At 39.9% G+C, this 21871-nt stretch overlaps 1 protein-coding gene across 5 annotated transcripts in view; it reads right to left on the minus strand.

The window, feature by feature from the left end:
* LOC124196808 overlaps positions 1–21871 on the minus strand; it is a 40504-nt gene that overhangs the window by 434 nt on the left and 18199 nt on the right. For 2 of the 5 annotated variants that reach the window (XM_046592053.1, XM_046592060.1), the window contains 6 exons: positions 21627–21808; positions 3871–4078; positions 3553–3808; positions 3053–3472; positions 2627–2968; positions 2–2562 (listed from right to left, as the gene is read on the minus strand). In XM_046592053.1, coding sequence (XP_046448009.1) covers positions 311–2562; positions 2627–2968; positions 3053–3472; positions 3553–3808; positions 3871–4053 — 3453 coding nt within the window. In that variant the 5' untranslated portion in view covers positions 4054–4078; positions 21627–21808 and the 3' untranslated portion in view covers positions 2–310. Of the gene's footprint in view, position 1; positions 2563–2626; positions 2969–3052; positions 3473–3552; positions 3809–3870; positions 4079–4263; positions 8937–21626; positions 21809–21871 lie in introns of those variants that run through there. The other 3 variants (XM_046592066.1, XM_046592047.1, XM_046592072.1) reach the window with 3 other exon arrangements.

A 21871-nucleotide genomic window follows, 5' to 3' on the forward strand; every position in this document is an offset into this window, starting at 1 on the left:
GTGTAGAAAATCAATTTGTAACATGTCCCCTGTAAAAAATGGTACAGAAGTACCCTACGCCCGAGTAACAAAAATACCGCTTATGAAATATCCATTATCAAATCTTCTTACCAAAAAAAAAAAAAAAAGGCACAAGTTTCAAGGGTCACACACGAAACGGTATTTCCAACAACACAGTTGGATGTAAATACAATCGAACAACTGGAATACAATAGTATATCTACCACAAAAGCAAGTATTGGGCAGAGCATTTAAAATAAGGAAACCGAGGGAAAAACTGTAATTACACAACTCAAGGAGAAAAGGTTATTCAAAGGGTACGACGTTTAGCAGGAGGAACGAGGGTGGAAGAAAGCGCTTTAGGGGCCGATCGCTTGGTATTTTTTTTAATACGCATCCGACTAACTTTTTGGCGCAGCTTTGTCAACTCGTCCGACTCTGATTTCATTTCTTTAAAATCACGAGCGACACGCGTGTAGTATTCTCGAGTTTTCACAATTTCACAACAAGGAAATGTTTCATCTGGCGTCACAGAAACACTGAAACCCATACGGGCACCATTTTTCTCCAGATCAGTGGCGAGAATGTACATTTGGTCGTTGTCAGATAAATTGGTGTACCTCAAAGTCTTTTCTGGAGAGCGAAGAAATTTTTCCACTTCAGGGTGATCGGGAACAGTAGCTTTAGGCATCTGCCAGCTAAACTTTGGTACTTCAAGGGATTTCCATTTATTAGCACAGTGATCAGCGATACGATTTAAAGTGGTGAACGCCGGAAGATTTTCAGCAATGGCTTCTTCAATCTGGGGATTCAGCAAAAAAACTCGAATAAAGTGATGGGTTCTTTCTGAACAGGGGGAAGCACAAACGTTGTCTGTAAAAGACTGCCAGCATCGATCGTCATCTAACCAAAACAGCCAGTCCATAATCTTGGAAGCATCTTCTGCTAAATTGGAGAGAGACAACACATCCTTGGAGAATAAAAGTTCGCACATTTCGTGACACCAATCAAGGCAGACGGTAGTACCTTCGAAGGGAACGCTAGCCGTTTGCATCGGAGGAGGTTTGAAAACACAATCCAGCATCCGCAATAGTTGTGACGGTGAAAGCTTTTGAGAGAAATCAAGAAGAGCGCGAGCCATACCAGATGTTATGTCCTCCTGGTGCGCATCGTATCGTTTATTCTCCAACGAGGTGAAAAGCTTGGCGCATTCGTAAATTCTTGATTCCGTGGAAACAAGATGTTCAATTTCAATCGAAGAATCGGTGTTGTTTGAGTCCAATACTAGACTAATTTCAGCAATCCATAATTCTGCAAGTTTGGCGCACGAGTTCAGAATATTCGTCTTCGAAACGACAGGCAGTTTGATCCACACATCAGAAAAATGGAGAAGAGCATTGAACAATTCATACTTGAAATGTTGGTCCCAAGGCGCAGTCACTTCGCTATCGCAAACGGTCTTGATTAACGATTTTACTGATGACTCACCACGAAATTCAACGAAGAATATCACTACATTCAGGATCGTTTCTCGACGTGGCATTAGTCTTGTTTTCACTTTCAACTGATTCACCACGGAAGAGCAGAGATGAGACACTATCTTGACATAAAAAGGATGATTTTTGAAGAGCTCGCTTTCTGAATTTTTCAAGTCGTTCATAAGGTGCCATAATTTATCAACGCTCAATTGAGCTATCTGCGCAAAATTCTCGTTTGACAGTTGAGGGTTGAATTGCATTCGTATTACAAACTGAAGACAAGATGAAAAATCGCAGAGAAGAGCATCACCAATTGATTCCACCTGGGATATAGCTGACTGTTGTTCTTCCTTGGTGATGAACGATAGTTTTTCCAGTAGCACAGTAAAGTTATTTCCAACAAACGATGCTAGTGTGGTCTTTCCTAATTTAGATGACTTGGATAATTCCCACATTTCTTCAGATAACACGAGTTTCTTCAGCAGCACCATCTTAGTGTCAACGTCTTTGGCATCGTTAAGTTTCCCAAAAAACACCTTGGCGGAACGACCCCATGGGCAAATCTTGTAGATTAGTCGTTGAAGAAATTCGACGTTTTGAAGTTTAATATAAAATGTTATCAAATCGACGATAATATCGCTAACGGAAGGCGCATCAACGTAAAATTCTTCACATAAAGCCTTACATAAATTTTGGAACGTGAATTGGAAGGATTTGACTCCCTTGAAGCGTGAAGTACCCTGTGCCTTTAAACCCAACACCAAGTGAATTTGCAGCGATATCTGAAGTTTCCGAAAGAAGGGTACAAATGAGGGGATTCTTTCTTCATAGGAAAATTCAGAATGCGTTTCTAATGAAACAATCGAGTCGAGGTAGGCTTCTGCAGTTGACTGGTCCAAGTGGGTGACCATAGACTTGTCCATCTCATCAACCGATGCCGCCATCCAGTCCCCAATTGTAATTGCTCCTCGAATGCAGTCGTTGTCGAGAAAGGAATGGACTAATTTGATTATGGGTACAAATTGCTTTGCAAGCCGATTGGGAGAAATCATTCTCTTAACAAGATCAGCACATTCGTCAAAATCTAAGCGAAATCGGAAAGCATCAGACATTGTCTCAATGCGACAAAATAAAAAGAAAAAACTAACCTGTGACTTGACAGCTGAACTCTGCAATCGCCTGGGCCACTCGCTCGTTTTGAATTCCTTCAAATAGCTGTAGGGAGTTAGAACCGTCTTCAGCAGATGTAGGCGATTTAAAATCCGAGCCGATTGCATTCAAGAGAGCAAGGCCCCCTTCGCGTGTTCGCAATGTGATGCAAAGGCGTAGCAATCTTAACGTTAACTCTCCATTTTCCAAATCAGGGTCTTCAATCCACACACGTTGAGGTTTGGCACACCAAAATGCGATAATCTGATGTAAATCTCGGCTGAGCTGTTCTCGGGCCAGCTCCTGCCATTTTAAAGCTGGACGCCATGAACGAGTACAGTCTAGAAACAGATAGACCAAATCGATCACCAGGAAAAAAAAATAAATAAAAAATAATTTCTTTGGTACTGATATGATTTCACTACCTGATTCTTCTGCGATAATCTTTGATGGTAGAGGAGCTGGTCTTGCTTCGTTTTCGTTTTCCGCTGACGGCACTTCATATTTTTCGACTGGAGGATTGTTCGGATAAATGGCAGTCCAATGATTTACCACGTTTTCTAATTCACTAAGAGCGGCAAGTGAAACTGAAGCATCAAATGGTTTCGCAATCGGGCGTTTGGCGTTTGTCCAAAAAAGATCGAAAACAAGCGTTAACTGCCATCCTTTCGTAATTGGCTCCACAATATACTCAAAGTTGTCATAAAACTCCGTTAAGTAGAAAAGAGTGTCGCTGTTTCGATGATTGTCAAACAATTTGCTTTTCCCTTTGCTTTCAACCCTCACTCTTCCGCCCTCGTATCCACCTTCCACTGGTAATTGAAGGACAGCCGTGAGGAATGTCCCTAATCCCAAAAACAAGATTTGGAATAAATGTCCATTATATTTACAATGAAAAATTCGATTCTACGCAATATAATCATACCGAATTCTTTCTCCGAGTTGTTGAGATTACGCTCGTACCGTCCTCCTGCTTGATACATTATCAGTTTAGTCAGCTTTGCTTGAGTAACCATAATTTTGTCAGCAGGTAACCCTAAATGACTGATGACTAGTGATGACAAGTCTAGATTTTCTGTTAGAATTTTAGAGGAATCAATTTCCCATGCTCGTGTTAGTGAAGGATCAAAAGCTCTGGTGAATTTTCCATTTTCTGAAGCTCCCTGTAGTTTGGTAACATCCTGCGAAATAATTTTTTTTATCACCATCATTCATAAGAAAAAAACTCAATACTTTATTTTACCTGAAGAGACACAGGTATTGCGATGTCACCTACTTCTTGAATTTGAATATTATTCAAAACAATTTCATCTAGTAGAATGCATGCTGCTGTAGACTCGAAGATGTGTTGCTGAATAGCTTCCTCTGTAGAGAAGAACTCCTCTTTTTCAGCTTCAGTTTCAGATTCACAATTTTCCAAATTCATATTTCACACGGTGCAATTAGGCTACCTGTTTCATGTAAATGAAATATTTACTTGACTACTGCGACTACGGTAAAAAGGAAAAATATACTGTTCCCACTTCCCAGTAAATGCATTTAACCGTATTCACAACTCAACCATGACTCAACTGTAAAGTTTAAACGCATTTCTTTAAGCATTGAATAAGCTGTGCATGGAAGCAGGGAGCCTTACCTTGAGAAAAGCTTGAGAATCAGTAACAGCTATCATACAAAATACATTTTGTTTTTCGTTATTCGTCCATCGTGTCGGAATTTCGTTTTTTATTGTTCTAATAGATTTTTTCTTTACTCTTCACTTTTCGGCTAGAAAATGAAAAAAATCTTTAATCTTCGTGACAAAACTGCGCAAAAACGTGCTCTTAAAAAAGCGAACTTAAAATGACTGGTAGCAGACGAAAGCTCATCTTCTTGTTCTGTTAGCCATTTTGCTGTCGTTATAAAGTGCAACATAGCAAGATTCCCTTAAATAGGCTAACTCAATTTTTCGTCTATATTTTAAAATTATATAATTTCAGATGATCAGAAATCAGGAGATGAGCACATTAATAATTTCAACAGCAAGTCATGAATACTGCGGACTGAAATGTAACCAGCAACTAACAGGTTCATCAACTGTCAAAAATTTTTAAGTTACATAGCGGCTTTGCACATGACGACTGTGTTTATCAGTTATGATTTATGAAATACTTTAACTATTTTGATAATTACATTTTTTTAATTTCCAACAATTAATGGCGATCTAATCTCAATCGTAACTTTTAAATCTGTGACTAGTTTACTCGTTCAATCTCATTAGGAATCTGATGAGAGAGCACCGCGTCTTACAGAGCTGGCGTTAAACCGAATGTGTTGATTGAATTCAGCATCACAGAAGAAGTATACCAGGTTAAACGTTCCCTAAACCCATTATATTTTCATTCACTGGTCAGTTGCTGCTGGCTTGGGCTTCACTACTCATATTTCGACTGCACTCTTGTGGAGCTATTATTTCGTTGGATTGTACGCATAACGGATTGAAATTGAATTTAATAAGCTAATTCATTACAGTCCTTGCTGCTGATTCGGTATTCATACGATAGAGGGTGCAAACTGTATCCCGTTAAAAAAAGGGATCCCTTGCTGTGCACAAGAGTTCCTCTCCATAAACCTTCTGTGAGTGTTTTTCTATGTTTCTACAAAATAAATTACGCAATTTACGGTATCCTAATTACGTTTTAGGGGAGGGGTTGCTCAAGGCAACAGAACGCAGACATACGATGAAATAACAGTTAACTTAAATTCAATTTTGTTTAAACTCGCAATCCATTCCGATTTCTGCCAATTCTAAAAATGTTACAACACAAGCGAAATAGTTCTAGAGTAAAGAGTCAAGAAAGATTCCCATTTCCTTTTTTGAAGCTGAAGTCACAGCGATGACTGGTTAACTTATTCCAAGAAGTCAAGGCTCTGTAACTGTAACGAGTGCAAAAAGAGAACGGCACCGATACAACATTTGAAATAGTTTTCACATTGTCTATTATTCATTCTCTTCCTATTACACTGTCGAGAAATTCGAGTTGCAACCCGTTTAATAAGGACTGGACGGTTATTTAAAAAATAAATTTTTGAAATTAGAATTCGCTCCATGGATCATTTTGCCTCCACGTGTAGCATAAATTGGAGTGGTGTGAAAACAAAAAGAAACGAAAAATGAATTTCACTCGAATACATACGTGACTTAGATCAGATAGTCGACTCGGACGTTGTATCCTATAAGAAGCAGAATATAGCCACTGCCTTACTGCCTATACCTAGTTGCGAAATTCCCCGGTGTTGTTTTCATTTGGGTTTGTAAGTGTTCGGAATTCAGTGAATCCAATGCCGCAGTGTAGCCGAATTCGACCTACCTTCCTCTGCTTTTGCTCAGCAGATCGAATAGCGAATATCCATCAATAAGGCGTTATTCCTTGCGTGATTACAAGACCTTGGCCGTTTCCGCAGCTGCAGCTCCGCACTAGCATCTTTCTTGAGCTCATCCGCTATACACGAATCTCGTTTTATTGTCGGAACCGGTACACGTCATCGCTACAACAAACAGTCCCTCAAATTAGACCCTAATAACCAATACTGTGCAGAGATGGCAAACATTGACTGCGATTGCCTTGTGTAAAAAGATTTAAATGGTTTTTTTGAAAAATGCTTTTACGCAATAAGAATTCCATCACGAAGCATTGTGGATAATCCACACATTTTTTGTTTATTTTTCAAAACTTTTTAATCTCTTGTTTTTATTGATTTAGCGCCTATCCTGTGTCAAAGCGTATACACACATGCTAGTGCTATATAATGCCGTCTCTGATCTGGTTTTTTTCGGCTCCACCCGAACACGTATCAACGTATTGCGTTACAATAGCTTTGACGTTTATTTATTGTACTACACAGAGCTTTTTGAATGCCATTCTCATAATAAGTAGTAAGCTATATATGTACGTAGCCTTGTACAAAATTGACTCCCCATCTACTCTAAACGCAATTGCTGATAGCTTGTTATCATTTTCAAGTGTTTACTTTAACACCTTTTTGTGATTTTTCAAAAGTTTTCAAAATTCGAAGGACACGGAAGTTTGTTTTTCAAACACTTGAACGAACGAATTCTTCATTGAATTTTTTAGTCTCACTTTAAAATGTTTCAATAGGATGTTGGAAAAGTTGAAAAGAGTCGAATTATTGTGTTGTAAAGCAGAAAGTACGTGCTGTATATCTAAACACAACAGCGAGTGCCGTATGTACGTTAGGAGCAGTGGCGCGTTCACTCTCATTAGCGCACGGGAAAACAGTTGTTGTTGTTGTTGCGATGCTCGGTCGAATTCGATACTCTTTTCCATATGCTGCTCCGCCTCAACCCTCAACATCTAACGCGGCAAAGAAACATATAGAGAGGGGAGTGAATGAGTACACTGGAGTCTGCTTTTGCAAACGGCTCTATCCGAGGTAAGACCGCCTATACACTATTTTGGAAAAACAGAGGTCGCCCAACCGGAAACACATCTATTGAGTGAGAGAGTACAACACACACTCTTTTTTTTTTTCTTCCGTCCTTCACAAATGTTGCGCACCCCAATCGGCAGTCAGCCGGTCGCGTGGAAAAACGATAGGTGAGAGCAGAGGGCTGCGGAGGGGGGTGAATACATGGAAGGCCTCAATGATATCATAAATATAGATGGTTAATAACATACACGGTTGATGACTGCCGATGCGTTATTAAAGAGGCAGATATCGGATCTCTTGTTGTGCCTTGGTATATTATATAGAGAGACATATAACCAACGTGCGCGGGTATTTCTTTGAGGGCTAAATAGAAAGGTGTGTAACAAGGGAAAAGGTGAATCGCCAGTAAACATTATGGAGAAAGCTAAAAAAAGGGGGGAGATGGCCGCTCAAAAGGCTCATGAGGTCATCACTGAGATACTGCATACAAGAGTCGCTAGTAATAATAACAGACAAAACGAATCTCAATAGATGGCGGGCTTGTTTTTGATGCCGTTCTGATGGAGAGGAGATTTTTCTTTTCATTCTTTTCTGCGCAGCACACCCCGTTTGCTGATGCGCTATTTATCCAGCGCACAAAAGAAAACGGTAGGAGAAAGTAATAGGGAGAGTTGGCCGACCTGTCCGTTTCTATTAATATTGTATTATTATATTATCCACGTCCGCTGACGTGGGGATTTATTTCTCCCATCTACAAGAGAGCGGCAACCGGAGTCGAGCCGCTCGGCCGCTCTTTTATATTCAGCTGGGAAAAGGAGGAAGTGCGCTCAGTCGGTGCTGCAACCGACTCCCGTGTTATTACATTATTATCTATAGATCCAAAAATATTGCGCGCATTAAATAAACGTAGCAGCAAAACTATAATGAAACCATTTCCGGATTTTTCTTTCTTTCTTTCTTGCAAGATTGGCCACCAAAAGGACCTCCCGACACTCCAAACTTCAACTTGCTGCGTTGCGTATCTTTGCAAAGTTTATTGCACAGCACCGGTGGGGGGTTGTTGACTCAAAAACCTTGTCAAGGAAATCTTTTAAATCCTTCACGTCCGGTATACCGTATACACACCCGTGTGTGTGCGTCGTATTATAAACGCAAAGCGCATTGTGTGCACGTGTAATTATTTGCGTAGGCTCGTCCTATGATAAGACGCCAGATCGTATGTACACATACACACAAGTTTTTTGGACAAGGTTTTTTTGTTGTTCTTAAACCAGGAAAAACATATTATACACGCAGCCATGTACACACGCGGCTCTGTTTTATCCCAGGCTAGCACCTTTTATGCTGTTGTCGGACTCGTTGACAATAGGGACAAAGTTGTAAAGGAATCCGCCTTCGTCGCGTTATCACAACCACCCCAAAACGGACTTGACTGGGCAAACAGTTTGCGTGTTTGTGTTTCAACGGGCGCCCACAAATCCAGCAATTGCCGCGGGATTAAGAGGACGATAGACTGAGCAAAAGAGCGGGCTCGTTTCAACACACCCCTCTCCCGCGTGTGTTTATGAGATGTGCGCAGCACCAACCTGTGGAATTGTTCGAGCATTAGGTCATGTACAAATAGATTAATCACATATGTGTGTTCGTTAAATTTTTTGAGTAATGTAGGCCATCACGTTGTATGGATGTAAACGCGCGTACTTGTTGGCAGTCGTATAGATAAAAAATGAAATACAAAAAGAGCGCCGACTGTTTTAAGATAATGAGAAAAAACAGCTGAACTTTGAACTTCTGTTGTCTCCTAATAATATAGTATAATGTCGTCATATCAGGTTGTAATCACTAGCTATAGCTATCAACCGTTCAGGAAAAATTCGCACGTGATGTTATAGTTGAGGGCGTCCGTTTCCTCATTGTCATTTGAGAATTTTACCGACGGTGTGATGCAATATGACAGTAATTTCTTAGATAATATTAGAAAATAAGAATTTGAAACCCAACTAGAAAACAGTTCTTCTCGTGATTCCGATAATTAATTAAATTTAACACGTACTGATTCGTCTTGAGATGCGCATATTTTAAAATCAATTTGCAACGTGAGATAAAAATAAAATAAAATGGGTGTGTAGCGTTCCTCGAAGGCTATTCCCATTTTATTTAGACTACTAAGAATCAATCAATTGGGACACCCACAGTTATTAGGAAAAACCCAAAAGAATCTGAACGGGGGCATTCCGATCACATTCTAAAAGATTTGAGGGCGCAATTCAAACTGCTGGCCGTTTCTTTAGTTGGACACTGTCGATGTGTCAACCGATTGAGATTGGGTGTCAGCATCGCGACTAATACATATCGTGTATTATTTATCCTCAATTCGGAATTCACAAGTGTGTAATAGCGGGGCGGAATCATAACTACAATAATCTGGCGCGGATGTTGAAACAACGGGACCAGCAGCGATCTGTATTCTACATATCCATACGATCCGCTCAGTCCCATATGCAACAAGAGAATAACAACTCAAATCCAGCATCACGAGGTGCACAAGCACTGGCATAGCGCTTGCTGTGGCCAGCATGTGCCGTCCAGTGATTCTGCCCGTCGGTGGAATTCCACGACGGCCGAAACCGCATGCAGCAGTTTCAGGAGCAGCAGAAACAGCAGCAGCAACCGGATCGGAGGAAGTATTGAGTGTCGCACAATAACAAGGGCCTCCCTCCCGCCCCGTCTATAGAACGCGCTTGCCATGCGAATCTGCTGAGTTCACGTTCCTGCGGTAGTTGGTATAGCAACCAACAAACAGTGTCAATTGGAAACGGTCATCGTTGCAGTATATCGAGCCAAACGAGCTGGCGACGACGCCCCCAATCGCCGTGCGTTGCTATCAGTTAATCAAAAAAGGCAAATGGCGTCGGTGTCGACCGGTCGCCGCATCTCCAGTTTCTTGCCCTCTTGTTGAATGCAATAGGCAAGAAAGAGATACGTAAGGATCAACATGGCAACAACAAGCGAAAAAGGACAAGCGAAACGGGAGAATATATAGAAGAAATAAGCGCGACGTGACCGGACGGCCCCGGCCTGAAATGTTTGTTCAAGCGTGTGCAATAACATCTTGAGAACCGGCTCGTCGTTTCCTAGACTATTTGATGACGGCCGCACATAATATGTATATTATATACATGTCTATCCGCTTTTGATCCAGTATATGTATAACGCTGTCCGCATATAGGCTCCATCCGTCCGTTCCAAAGGTCGTCGTGTTATACAAAAGTGACTTGCTACAGCTATACAATATACATGCACAATCGATCTTGGCCGAGCCATTTCTCGCTCTTGTTCAAATCAAAAGTTCTAGACGTGAGAGAGGATGACAGCATGTGCAGCTGAAATTGCGGCAGGGGTCGAGGAACCGGAAGAGATGGACACGGGACACGATGCGCAATGATGTTTCCCTCATATGCACGGACGGAAGATAGTTGCACTCAGATGCAATTCGAAGCTCAGAAAATCAAAAGGAAAAAAACAAAATCGACAGGAATTACAAACGTATTAATCGTCAGGCAAAGTTCAGACAATTGTTTCCTCGTTGTCTATATTTGTTATGAGTCGATTTCCCGGTGGAATCTTTTGCGGGGACAATCACCTTTCAAATGAAAGGCGATAAGCAACATCGCAGGAATGACGCAGTGTGCATATAACCTTGGGTATAAACACAGTTGACTGCCATTGTTTCTATGAGAGATGTTTATTTTGAGACGGAGAATAAATACAGCGAGAGAGCGCGACGAAACGGTGCAAATATTGTGCAAGCGCTTTCGGCAGGATGTTGAAAAACTGGGCTCGGCTCTCGCGCCTGATGTTTTTTTCGTGCTCTGTGTGTGCCTTGGCTGTTATTGTATGCCCGCATGTTTATGAGCTCTTTTGTCAAGTTATCTTTGCCTTTAAAAAACAAATGATTCTTTCTCCTCGCGTTTTTGTCCTCGTTTTCTAAATAGAAAAAAGATGTTCTTATATATTTTTCCGACAGGACATTATTCTCCCGGCAACTCATCGTCTTCCCAATGTGCCCGTTTGTATATAAATTTACCGGAGCTGGTTGACTTGCGACTTATTTTCTCGCACCGAGTGCGATACGTAAGACTTTTTGGAAAAATGAACGTAGCGTAACCTTCGCTCCTGTTTAACGAATGAGGTTCGCTGGCCTCCTCGGAGAGATTTGTCGGCGAAACCTTTACCCGGCACCGGCACATAGGCGGCAACACGGCCGCCCATAAATATTGGGAGTGGCCGCAGTTATAACAAAGCCATAACCAACTTTAAGCTGCGTCCGTTGTCTTTAGCATGTAGATTCTAGAGCGCAACATATATAAATAACAACAAGACCATCCGTCATTCCTTTTTGTCGAACGGTGAGCTATACAGAAACCAATTGAAATAACTCAGATAATTCACTACGAGCTGTCCCTTTTTCTTTGTTCGCTAGACTATAATTTATGGCCGGGTCGTTTCCGAAATAATTCGGGTTGTTGCCTGACATCACAGAGCGGCAATGGTGTCAACAAGTCGGATCGTAAATAACACTGAGAGTTCTGTATTTCTTTTCTATATAGGACGATGGAGTTATTTGGCATCGGCAATCAGCTCATCACCACGAAAATATGTAAATGTTGAACTCGCGGACGACGAGCAGCGCGCAAGTTTCTTATCAGTCGCTGTGGGTATATACGATACTGCTGTGTGAGGTGGGCGTTGGCTCGTCACGGTATAACACTATCCTTAATCATCATTTTTTGTGCTATGCCGTTTGCTGGGAAAGCCGCAGATATGTTCAGGAGCGACACCTCCTCGTCCATCACCGTGTTGCTTCTATTTGCGTCGTGTGCTGGCGCTCTGTTTGTTGATGATTATTTCGCTATTTTTTGGACGTACGTGCATCATAATACGTGCTGTTTGCCGTATATGTTGTTGCACGATATTTTGTAAGCGTAGGATTGATCCTCCTAGATTCCACAAACTGGAACGAGGCTCCAGGAAACGCGGAGATGGACGAGGACGAAGGTTTCCTTTGCATATGCTGCAGCAGCACTGTGTGCTCCTATTATTATTCATTATCTACCAACAAAACTGGAACAGCATCTCAGGCAGCGTTTGATACGCGTTGTGTCGCTGGAGCGTGTCAGTTTCGCACGCGTGCTGGCTGCTCATCCAATTTATTACCCGTCACCTTATGACATTCAGTAGTAGGGTGCTAGCTCTGGCAGCAGAGCACAGCTTCTTCTTCTTCAGTCTTGGCTTGGCTTATGCTTCGTCTGTCAACTTATTGCTTTTCCCCTGGCTGGCTGAGTCGTGCCAGTGATGCAATATAACCAAAGCAACCGAAACCTTTGCCTTTCTGCTCCCGGTTGAACCTCACACAGACAAATCACCAAGTTTTCATATGCACATGTTTTATGAGCTATTCAATATGAGCCACAAAGTGAGAAATTATACAAGCTGAACCATGTACACGTATATCTACTGCTACTGGATGTGTTGCTACGGAGATATCTTTGAATTTGATCGGATACCGCCACGATACCGCACTTCCTGCCCAATTGCACGCGTGTAGTTTGCATATGCGAATTCAAAGGTTGGATTATACGTATCCGAGTTACAAGCACGAGATTGTTTTCACAAAAAACGTCGGCTCGTGTTTCGCAAAATCACCCTGAACGAGCGCAAGCAATAAACGTTTTGGCCCTTTATACAATTTCGACCAGTCAAAAATTTGATTTGAGTTACGAGATACGCCGCGTTAGAATGAAGCAGATAGTGCGGATTTCCCGTTCAACGCTGGCGCTACAGCCGGGAAAAATAAGAAGATATTATGACGCCGACGGGGAATTTTTGCAACACGCCCATCTCTTGATTCTTTGGTTAAGAAAAACAAATCTAATCGTCGTATCCGTTGCTGCCGTTTAGACAGTTAAACGGATCTCATATGAACGGCAAATGGATAATACGATCCGTTTGTATCAATCGTTTACAGACAGGGTATATTAGCTATCGACGAGTAACACCCGGAGGAAACTCTCAATTGCTTTGGCAAAAAGAAAATATAAAAGAAAAAAGTCTCGCAATATTTAAGGATGATGACTTTGCTGGATAAAGCCGGAATGTAAATAAGATATTGCACTGCTGGGTAAATAACAACGAGGACGCGAGCCCTCTTTTTTTTGTGTGTGGCGGGTATAGGATCGAAATCCAATCGCTTTTCTGTCAATAACAGCCGGGGCAACATCATCATCACCACATAGCAGGCCCGGCGCACGATCTCTAGCCATTCGAGTGACTCGGTAACACAATACAGTGTACACAGTATAGCCTCCTTCCGCTGATGTTGGAAGCTTTGTTATGCAATAACACATTCAAGCGCTAAATAATTCGTCCGGTCGGCTGTGTTATGCGATTTCCCCCCGGTGTACTGCTTGACCGTTACATGAGTTTGCATTTTGTACGTGTTATCAGACCTGACGGTGACGATAACAAAACAAATGAGAAAAATTAAAATGCAGAAAGTATGGGATGCTGTAAAATTATAGCACCGTTTGTAACGGTCTTATAATTAATTTTGTCACGAATAGCCTAATATTATATTTTTTATTAGAGAACATTATTGAGTGTTACTTAAGCTTTGTTTGATATTTAAATACGTATGGTGATTGACAAGACATCGTACCTAATTATACTGGGTTATCTTGACATTTTCACTTTAATGATTGTGAAATAACTAACGTTTAATATTCACACCAATATCGGCATGCGGATCAAGTGAAGAAGACTCGTTCAAGGAAAGTGCATTATTGCCCTTTTATTACCAGGAATTTTATATATTTATGAGCTTGGTATTAGGCTATAGAAGGGACTTTGCAAGTATTCTTGGACGAGTTTACGAAGTTAAATAAAATGTAGAATATAAACCATGTCACCCAACAGTTATGAATGATGCAGCCGTAACTCGTTTCGCCATTCTCAAATCTAAACAGATGCACTCCTTAAGAAATAAAAAGAAAATATCTGAGCAATAACAAATAAACAAAAATGTTCCTAATAAATATTTGAATAATTCATGCATAGCGTTAAGTAATCAGTATCAATACGCGATTTGCTAAAATGACCAACCCAATCACGTTCAAAAATGCCGAATAAACTCAGTAAAACCAGAATCGGAATAATAAATGTTTTACAATCGAGCGCTTAATCACTGAGATTTGCAAACAGTATAAATGTATAGTATCAAATAATAGTCAATTTTTTGTAGTTTTAAGTCAATTGTTTGTATTTTGTTCGGGTTATCAGACCTGACGATGACGATAACGATAACCAAACAAATGAGCGAAATTCAAATGCAGAAAGTATAGGATGCTGTAAAATTAAAGCAATGTTTGTAACGGTCTTAAATAATTTTATCATTAATGATTTCAACATTTTTAGTAGTGAACATTGTTGGTGGCAACTTATACTTCGTAAGGTAATTATATTTGTCCCGTTATCGAAAAGACGTTGTAACGAATTTAACTAGATTCTATTATCATGTTCACTTGATGAAATGAAGATATTAAACATTTATTATTCACACCAAAGACGGCATGTGATTCACCTGACGAAGACTCTTCCACTAATGGACGAAAGCTATTCTTCTAAAGAATATTATTCAGTGCCATCAAGAGGGACTTAATTTAATAAGACTTTAGAAGGACGCTTTTAGACGACTTTCCACCAAAGAGCTCAACATAAAGTTTAACTTAGAAATATTGGTCGAGTCTCTTGGCTAACCAAGAAATAAAACGCCTAATATGATCCATAGCACTTAACATTTATGAGTGATACAGTCGTAATTCGTTTCGTCCGTCTCAAATCTAACCCAATGCACTCCTTCAGAAAAAAAAAAGAAAAAATCAGAGCCGTAACAATTAAACAAAAATGTTCACAATAAAAAATGTGAAAAATTCATACGTAACGTTTAGTAATCAGTATCAATAAACACGATCTGCTAAAATGACCACCCATTCACGTTCAAAGGTACCGAATAAACTCAGCAAAAACAGAATCGGAATAATAAATATGTTTCAATCACTGAGAATTGTCAACAGTATGAATGTATAGTATTAGTATCTAATAGCAGTCAATTATTTGTAATGAACTTTGATTTTAGCAACATAAACTGTCTGTGGCACTAAGATAAGTCCGATTATCTATGAGTTGATACCATAGTGCATAGTACAGTAGTAACAATTACACTTTATAGAATCTGAATTGAGAAAAAAATTTAAATTTACCCCTGTATAGGTATGTAGGATATGATGTCAGCTGACTCGTCCATGTATTGAGCGATGTTCCCTTGAAAAGAAAATGTCATCCATTAACATGCGCTTCTTAACGGGCGAGTCATGAAGCTAACGAAAAGCTATGAAAGAAAAATAGTTTACTAAAAATATAAACCGTGTTACTCCACAATGAAGGGTGTTACAGCCGCAACTCGATTGGTCTTACTCAGATCTAAACATACGCACTAATCTAGAAAATATTGAAATTTATCCGAGCAATAACAAATAAACAAACACGTTCTCAATAAAAAATTTGAATAACTCATTCGTAACATTTATAAGTCAATATCAATACGCGATTTGCTAATATTTTCACCCTATCACGTTCGAAAGTGCCGAATAAACTCGGTAAAAACAAAATCGAAATAATAAATGTTTCTCAATCGAGCGCTTTGCTGAGATTTGCAATCAGTATAAAATCAATTTTTTAGTAGTGAACTTTGTTAATAGCAAAATATGCTGTCTTTGGCATTTAGATATGTCCGATTATCGACGAAAGTTGATACCGTGGCACATTAAACAGTCGTAACAATTACACTTAAGAGAATCTGAAGTAAGGTAGGGTTTAAATTCACACCAGTATCGGCGTGTCAATTGTGGATATAGTAGACTCGCCTGGGGAAATAGGGTACTCACTTAATAGTGGCAATAATCCAAATTTCACGTTATGGCGTTGCACCGTCAAAATCAAAAACCAAACAGGCGAGTCACTTTCTATCATTCAAATAAGAAAAATAATATTCAAAAATATAAACCGTAAAACTCCACATCTTAAAGTGATGCAGCCGCAACTCGATATGTCGATCTCAGATCTAAACCTACGCACTATTCAAAAATATATTGCAATTTACCTAAGCAATAACAAATAAACAAAAGCGTTCTTAATAAAAAATTTGAATAGCCCATTCGTAACGTTTATGAATCAGTGAAGTAAGCGATTTACTGAAACTGGCCGAATAGAGTCGGTAAAAACCAAATCGGAATAATATATATATTTTTTCAATCAAACGCTTATTTTCTGAGAATTATAGCATTAGTATCTAATAAAAATAAATTATATAGCTGTGAACTTTGTTAATAGCAACATAAGCTTTCTTAGTCGTCTAGATAGTTTCGGTTATAGACGAGAGTTAATAAAAAATAAAATTAACAGTCGTAACTTTACACTTGATGCAATCTGAATTCAGAAAAGGTTGAAATTCACACCAGTAACGGCATGCTAATTGTCACGAAAGTAAACTCGTCCGATTTCAAATAAAATTTATTTGGTTAAGCGTTGTCTTGACGCTGTACGCAAGGACACCTGCGAAAGCTTCCTGATATAGCGCCACTGATAAAAGGGCGAGTCACTTATCTAAAGACTAAGAATAAAATTCAAAATATAAACTGAGATACTCCACATACATGTGTTGTGCAGCAGCAACCCGATTTGTCATTCTCAAATCTAACTGTACACATTTCTTGAGGGAAAAATTTGAAAATTTCTGAGCAATAACAAATAAACAAAAACGTTCAAATAAAAAATTTGAATAATTCATTAGTAACGTTTATGAACCAGCAAAAATACGAGATTTACTGAAACTACCACCCAATCACGTTCAGAGATGCCAAATAAACTTACAGTAAAAACAGGATCGGAATAAGATTTTTTTTAAATTCGAGCGCTAAATCACTGAGATTTGCAATCAGTAGGCCTATAAATCAACTTTTAGTAGTGAACTTAGTTATTCGAAACATAAACTGTCTTTGGTATTTGGATATGTCCGATTATCGACGAAGATGATAACATGGTACATTGAACAATCGTAACAGTTACACATGATAGTCTTTGATTTAGGAATAGTTTTATATTCACACCAGTATCGGCATGTCAATTTAGAAGTTAAAGTCAACTCGTTTGCGTGGAGGCTATAGATTGCTCCCTCTACCTTATTATTAACTGAATTCCACGTCGAGTCGTTGTAAAGAGAAGTGGTATTCTTCAACTACAACGGGACTGAATTAATAATACGGGCGAGTTACTTATGTAAATATGAAGAATAACATTCCAAAATATCAGTCGTGTCACTCCACATTTTAGAGTGATGCAGTTGCAACTCGAAATGTCGTTCTCAAATCTAAACCTACGCACTCATCAAGAATATATTGGAATTACCTCAAGCAATAACAAAGAAACAAAAACGTTCGTAATAAAAAACTCGAATAACTCATTCGTAACGTTTATGAATCAGTGAAGTACGCGATTTACTGAAACTATCACCCAATCACGTTCAAAGGGGCCGAATAGAGTCGGTAAAAAGCAGAATCGGAATAAAAAAAAATTTTTCAATCGAGCGCTTGTCTCCGAGATTTGCAAACGGTATAAACGTACATTGGTTTCCAATTAAACATAAATTATGTAGCTGTGAACTTTGTTAATAGCAACGTAAGCTTTCCTTGGCGTCTAGAAATTTCCGGTTGTCGACGAGAACTGACACAGAATAAAATTGAACAGACGTAACAATTAAACATGATAGTTTCTGAATTCAGAAAAGGTTAAAATTCACACCAGTATCGGCATGTAAATTGTAGAGTAAGTAGACTCGGCCGGAGGCCCGAAACGAATGATGGTGTTGAAAAAAGAGCAGTGTTACGGTGGTTGCTGCACTACACGCAAACTGACTCTCATCTACAACGCCCCTAACACACCGGCGAGTCACTTATCAAAATTTCAATAAAAGATTCAAAATATAAACCTAGTTACTCCACAATCTTACGTTATGCAGCAGCAACTCGATTTGTCGCTCTCAGTTCCAAATGTACGCACTCCTCCAGAAAAAATTTTAATATATTTGAGCAATAACAAATCAACAAAAGGGTTCTCAATAAAAATTTTGAATAACTCATTGGTAACGTTTATGAACCAGTAAAAATACGCAATTTACTGAAACTACCACCCAATCACGTTCAAAGGTACCGAATAGAGTTACAGTAAAAACAGAATCGGAATAAGACACTTTTGTTGTTCAATTGAGCGCTTAATAATCATTGAGATTTTAACGCAGTAGAATAATAAGGTGTCATCATACAGCACGAAGAGACTAATAGTTATTGGATAGCTGGCGTAGTTAGCCGGTTGTAAAAGCGCACGCTTTGCACGAAAAACTTGTATCCGGCCTACAACCCTGCCGGATGACTCGTCGACCGGCTGATATGACGTGTGTCAACCCGATGACTCTCCTCGTTTGCATGGACCCGTGAAATTAACAAAAAATAATTTCTCAAATGTTTTTTAAAATAAAAACCTGATTTTTTTTTGTTCCCCTCCCTTCCCCCGTCCCCCTCTTCTTCCGTCCATCTCATTCCGCACTCGGGCAGAAGGCGTCAGCGGCGGAGGAGGAGTCCTGAGTAGGAAGAAGACGAGCGTGTCACGGTCGACTGAGACTCGCGGCAGTCAGATTCTAGCAAAACACATCTCGCGGGTAAATGTAGTATATAAATATACCTATACGGTCTATATAGAAGTGTATGTGTGTGTGTGTACGGTAGTCCTATATAGTGCAGTATTGTATATATTTACACACGCAGACGGATGAGATGATGGGCTGTGCTGGATGTAGTGGGGGGAGACGAGGAAAAAAAAGCGACAAGTCTAAATTGAGGAGATGTGCCGGGAATGAAAGAAAGAAAGAAAAAACAGCACGACTCCCGAGACTGCTGAGAGCGGAAAAGGTTATTTTGGCGGTTGAAACAGAGCGCGGCCATTATGCGTTGGATGCGCCGGAAATGAGTCGCCCAGCCGATGAGTCTTCTCTCTCTCTCTCTTGTTATTTCTTAGTTCCATGTTTTTTTCCAACTCGTCTGTTTTTTCTCGACTCCTTCTTTAATGGCTATTTATAGGGGCGACACACACACACACACACAGAACACACACCGGACACATATTGATACAACAAAGTCGCCCTCGGATGGGGCGTCAACCTCCGCGCTATCGTTTCTCAACAATAACTCTTATTCTCTTTTGTGCTGGCGATACATTGATTCACTGCTCTCTCTATCCGCAGTTAAATGCGCTCGACATGGTTATCTAACTGATTTCTTTTTGTTCGACTTTTATGACAGCTCGTTAATAAATGATACGTGTGTAAGGTACACGAAACTTTGACTTGACAATCTTTGGCGAAAGTTTTCATACAGCTATATGGAAAAGTAGATAGAGAGAAAAAAATCGGAATAAATGAAACTAGTTTAACTCTTTGTCCCCTAGAGCCTAGGTGACGGGATCAAACGTTGTCATAGGTCTTGTTACTTTACTTGAATTTTGAAGTTCGTATAATTAGCAATTCCGTATGTTGTATACTTTCTTTTAACTTTAGTCAGTTTTTGAGTTCTCTATTGATTTCAAATGCCTATGAATCTAAGACTCTTTATCAAAATGAATATTCTGACGTTAATATTGCAAATTTAATATGGTAAACGTTCAATTCCTTTTCATTTAACCCCATCATAGTTTGAAAACCAACGAAAATCTGGGAATCGAGTGCACCGAAGAAATAAATAACCTGGGGGACAAAACTAGCCAATCAATCCGTTGAATGATTGTTTGCCGTTTGGTCAACGACTACAAAAGAGTTGGTTTTTTATTCTTAGATAACAGCTTGGAAATTGAAAAAGATCCCAAAGAGCTTTATTGCCAATAGATACGCACAAATCGCTTTCAATTCGCCCACGCCATACTACATACAGCTAGCTAGAATATACCCCCTTTGATTATTCAAGTATATACCTGTACTGCTGCTATATAGATTTCGAGCTCTTCCTTTGAGTCTCTTTTTTTGTCACCCGGCAGCTGCGCAACAAACAGGGCGCGATGAAACTCCAAATCAAATAAACAAGAACCCCCGCAGAGACACACAGACAAGAGCAGAGACCCTGTGCTAAAAAGCGATTCGATATAAGCCATCCTCCATAGCTCTCTATATCTAGATATGTTACATTACGCCAAAAAAAAAAAAAGAAGGCAATCAAAAAGATGCGCACTCTGGTAATAGGTGCTCCTGGCGTCTATTCACTTGAAGGTTGTTAAGGGCAACCACCAGCAGCACCAAGAGTGACAACCGAAATATATCGGCAATATTCCACATATGAAAGAGACACGTGCAATATAGACCGTAAACGACCCTCTTACATTAAGATCTGTTTTTTTATTTGGATGAAAAATCAACGGACTGCTGCTGAGCGCACTCCCCCTCGTTGCGCCGGCACACGTGAATAAGTGGGGGGATATACATCACACAGGGTCCCCGCCTCTCTGTATCAAAGATAGGGGCCTGACTATCCGTCCGAGTGGAACCGATGCTTGTGTTTGCCCCGGATTTGAAAGCAAACGCCGCCCGACCGTCGCAAAACGATATCCACACACACACACACACAGAGACAACGTAACAAACGGACAAAAAAGGGAGACCCTCCCAAACAAGGGATTAGTTTTGACAGGATTGGACGTCTCTATCTAATGTGGTCTATGCTCGATAGAAGAGAAAGAGAGAGGCTTTTTTTTTGTTTGTTGATGTTGTTCACCGTTTCCTTCTTCTTTTTTCGCCTTATTATGACGACACGGTCGCGGATCTATTGACACATCATTCACCTATACGCCCATCTCCCTCGCCCTCCAGAAGCCTTATTTTGGGGGATTTTTTTTTCTTTCTATAAAACATGAGGGGGAAAGGTCTATCTGTGCTGACGTTATTGATGCTCCGCCAGCTTGAAAAACACTACACTGTAAGCGCTGTCAAACGATGGGGAACGTTTCTCTCATTTATACACCCATATCATTGGATGATGCAATATAAATCTCCTTTTATTATACACGGCGATCGCGGGACGCTTCGTTGGACATTTGAAGTGAGAGACTTTACGCTTGCAACAGGTCAGATCCATCGGTAAAATAAAAATATAAACTCAACGGCGGTGTTATAAATTTTCAAAATTTGATTTTTTACCCACAGGTAAATTCTAGTGATGTACAAAAACAGACCTGATCTGCAGTCATTAAAAAAAATGAGTTATTTAAAGAGCCCTAACTGAGTAAAAAAAAAGGCAAGTGAAAACAGATCCAGTTAACCGGATAGTTAGGGAGTAATCGTACTCTGTACTATGTAACAATTGATAATCAACGTTACCAGATGGTTGAAAAGGAAGAACAGAGGTAGATATTTCCTACCTTTAAGCCTGGGAAATACAGCCAGGCATCCACAACTGCTCCATCCGCAGTAAAGCTGGAATCCACTAGGCCGGATAGGAAAAAGTGGGTCCTCGTGAATACACCCACACACACATGGGCGTACACGAGGACAGAGGAAATTTGAAGAAGGAATTTTTCCAATGAAACTGGATGCTGTTTATCTGTGTAAAAAATAGAAAATGGATTACGAAAACATATTTACAGAAATATTGACAGTAAGGGAA

This window comes from Daphnia pulex, chromosome 1 (assembly GCF_021134715.1).
Source record: "Daphnia pulex isolate KAP4 chromosome 1, ASM2113471v1".
NCBI lineage: Eukaryota > Metazoa > Arthropoda > Branchiopoda > Diplostraca > Daphniidae > Daphnia > Daphnia pulex.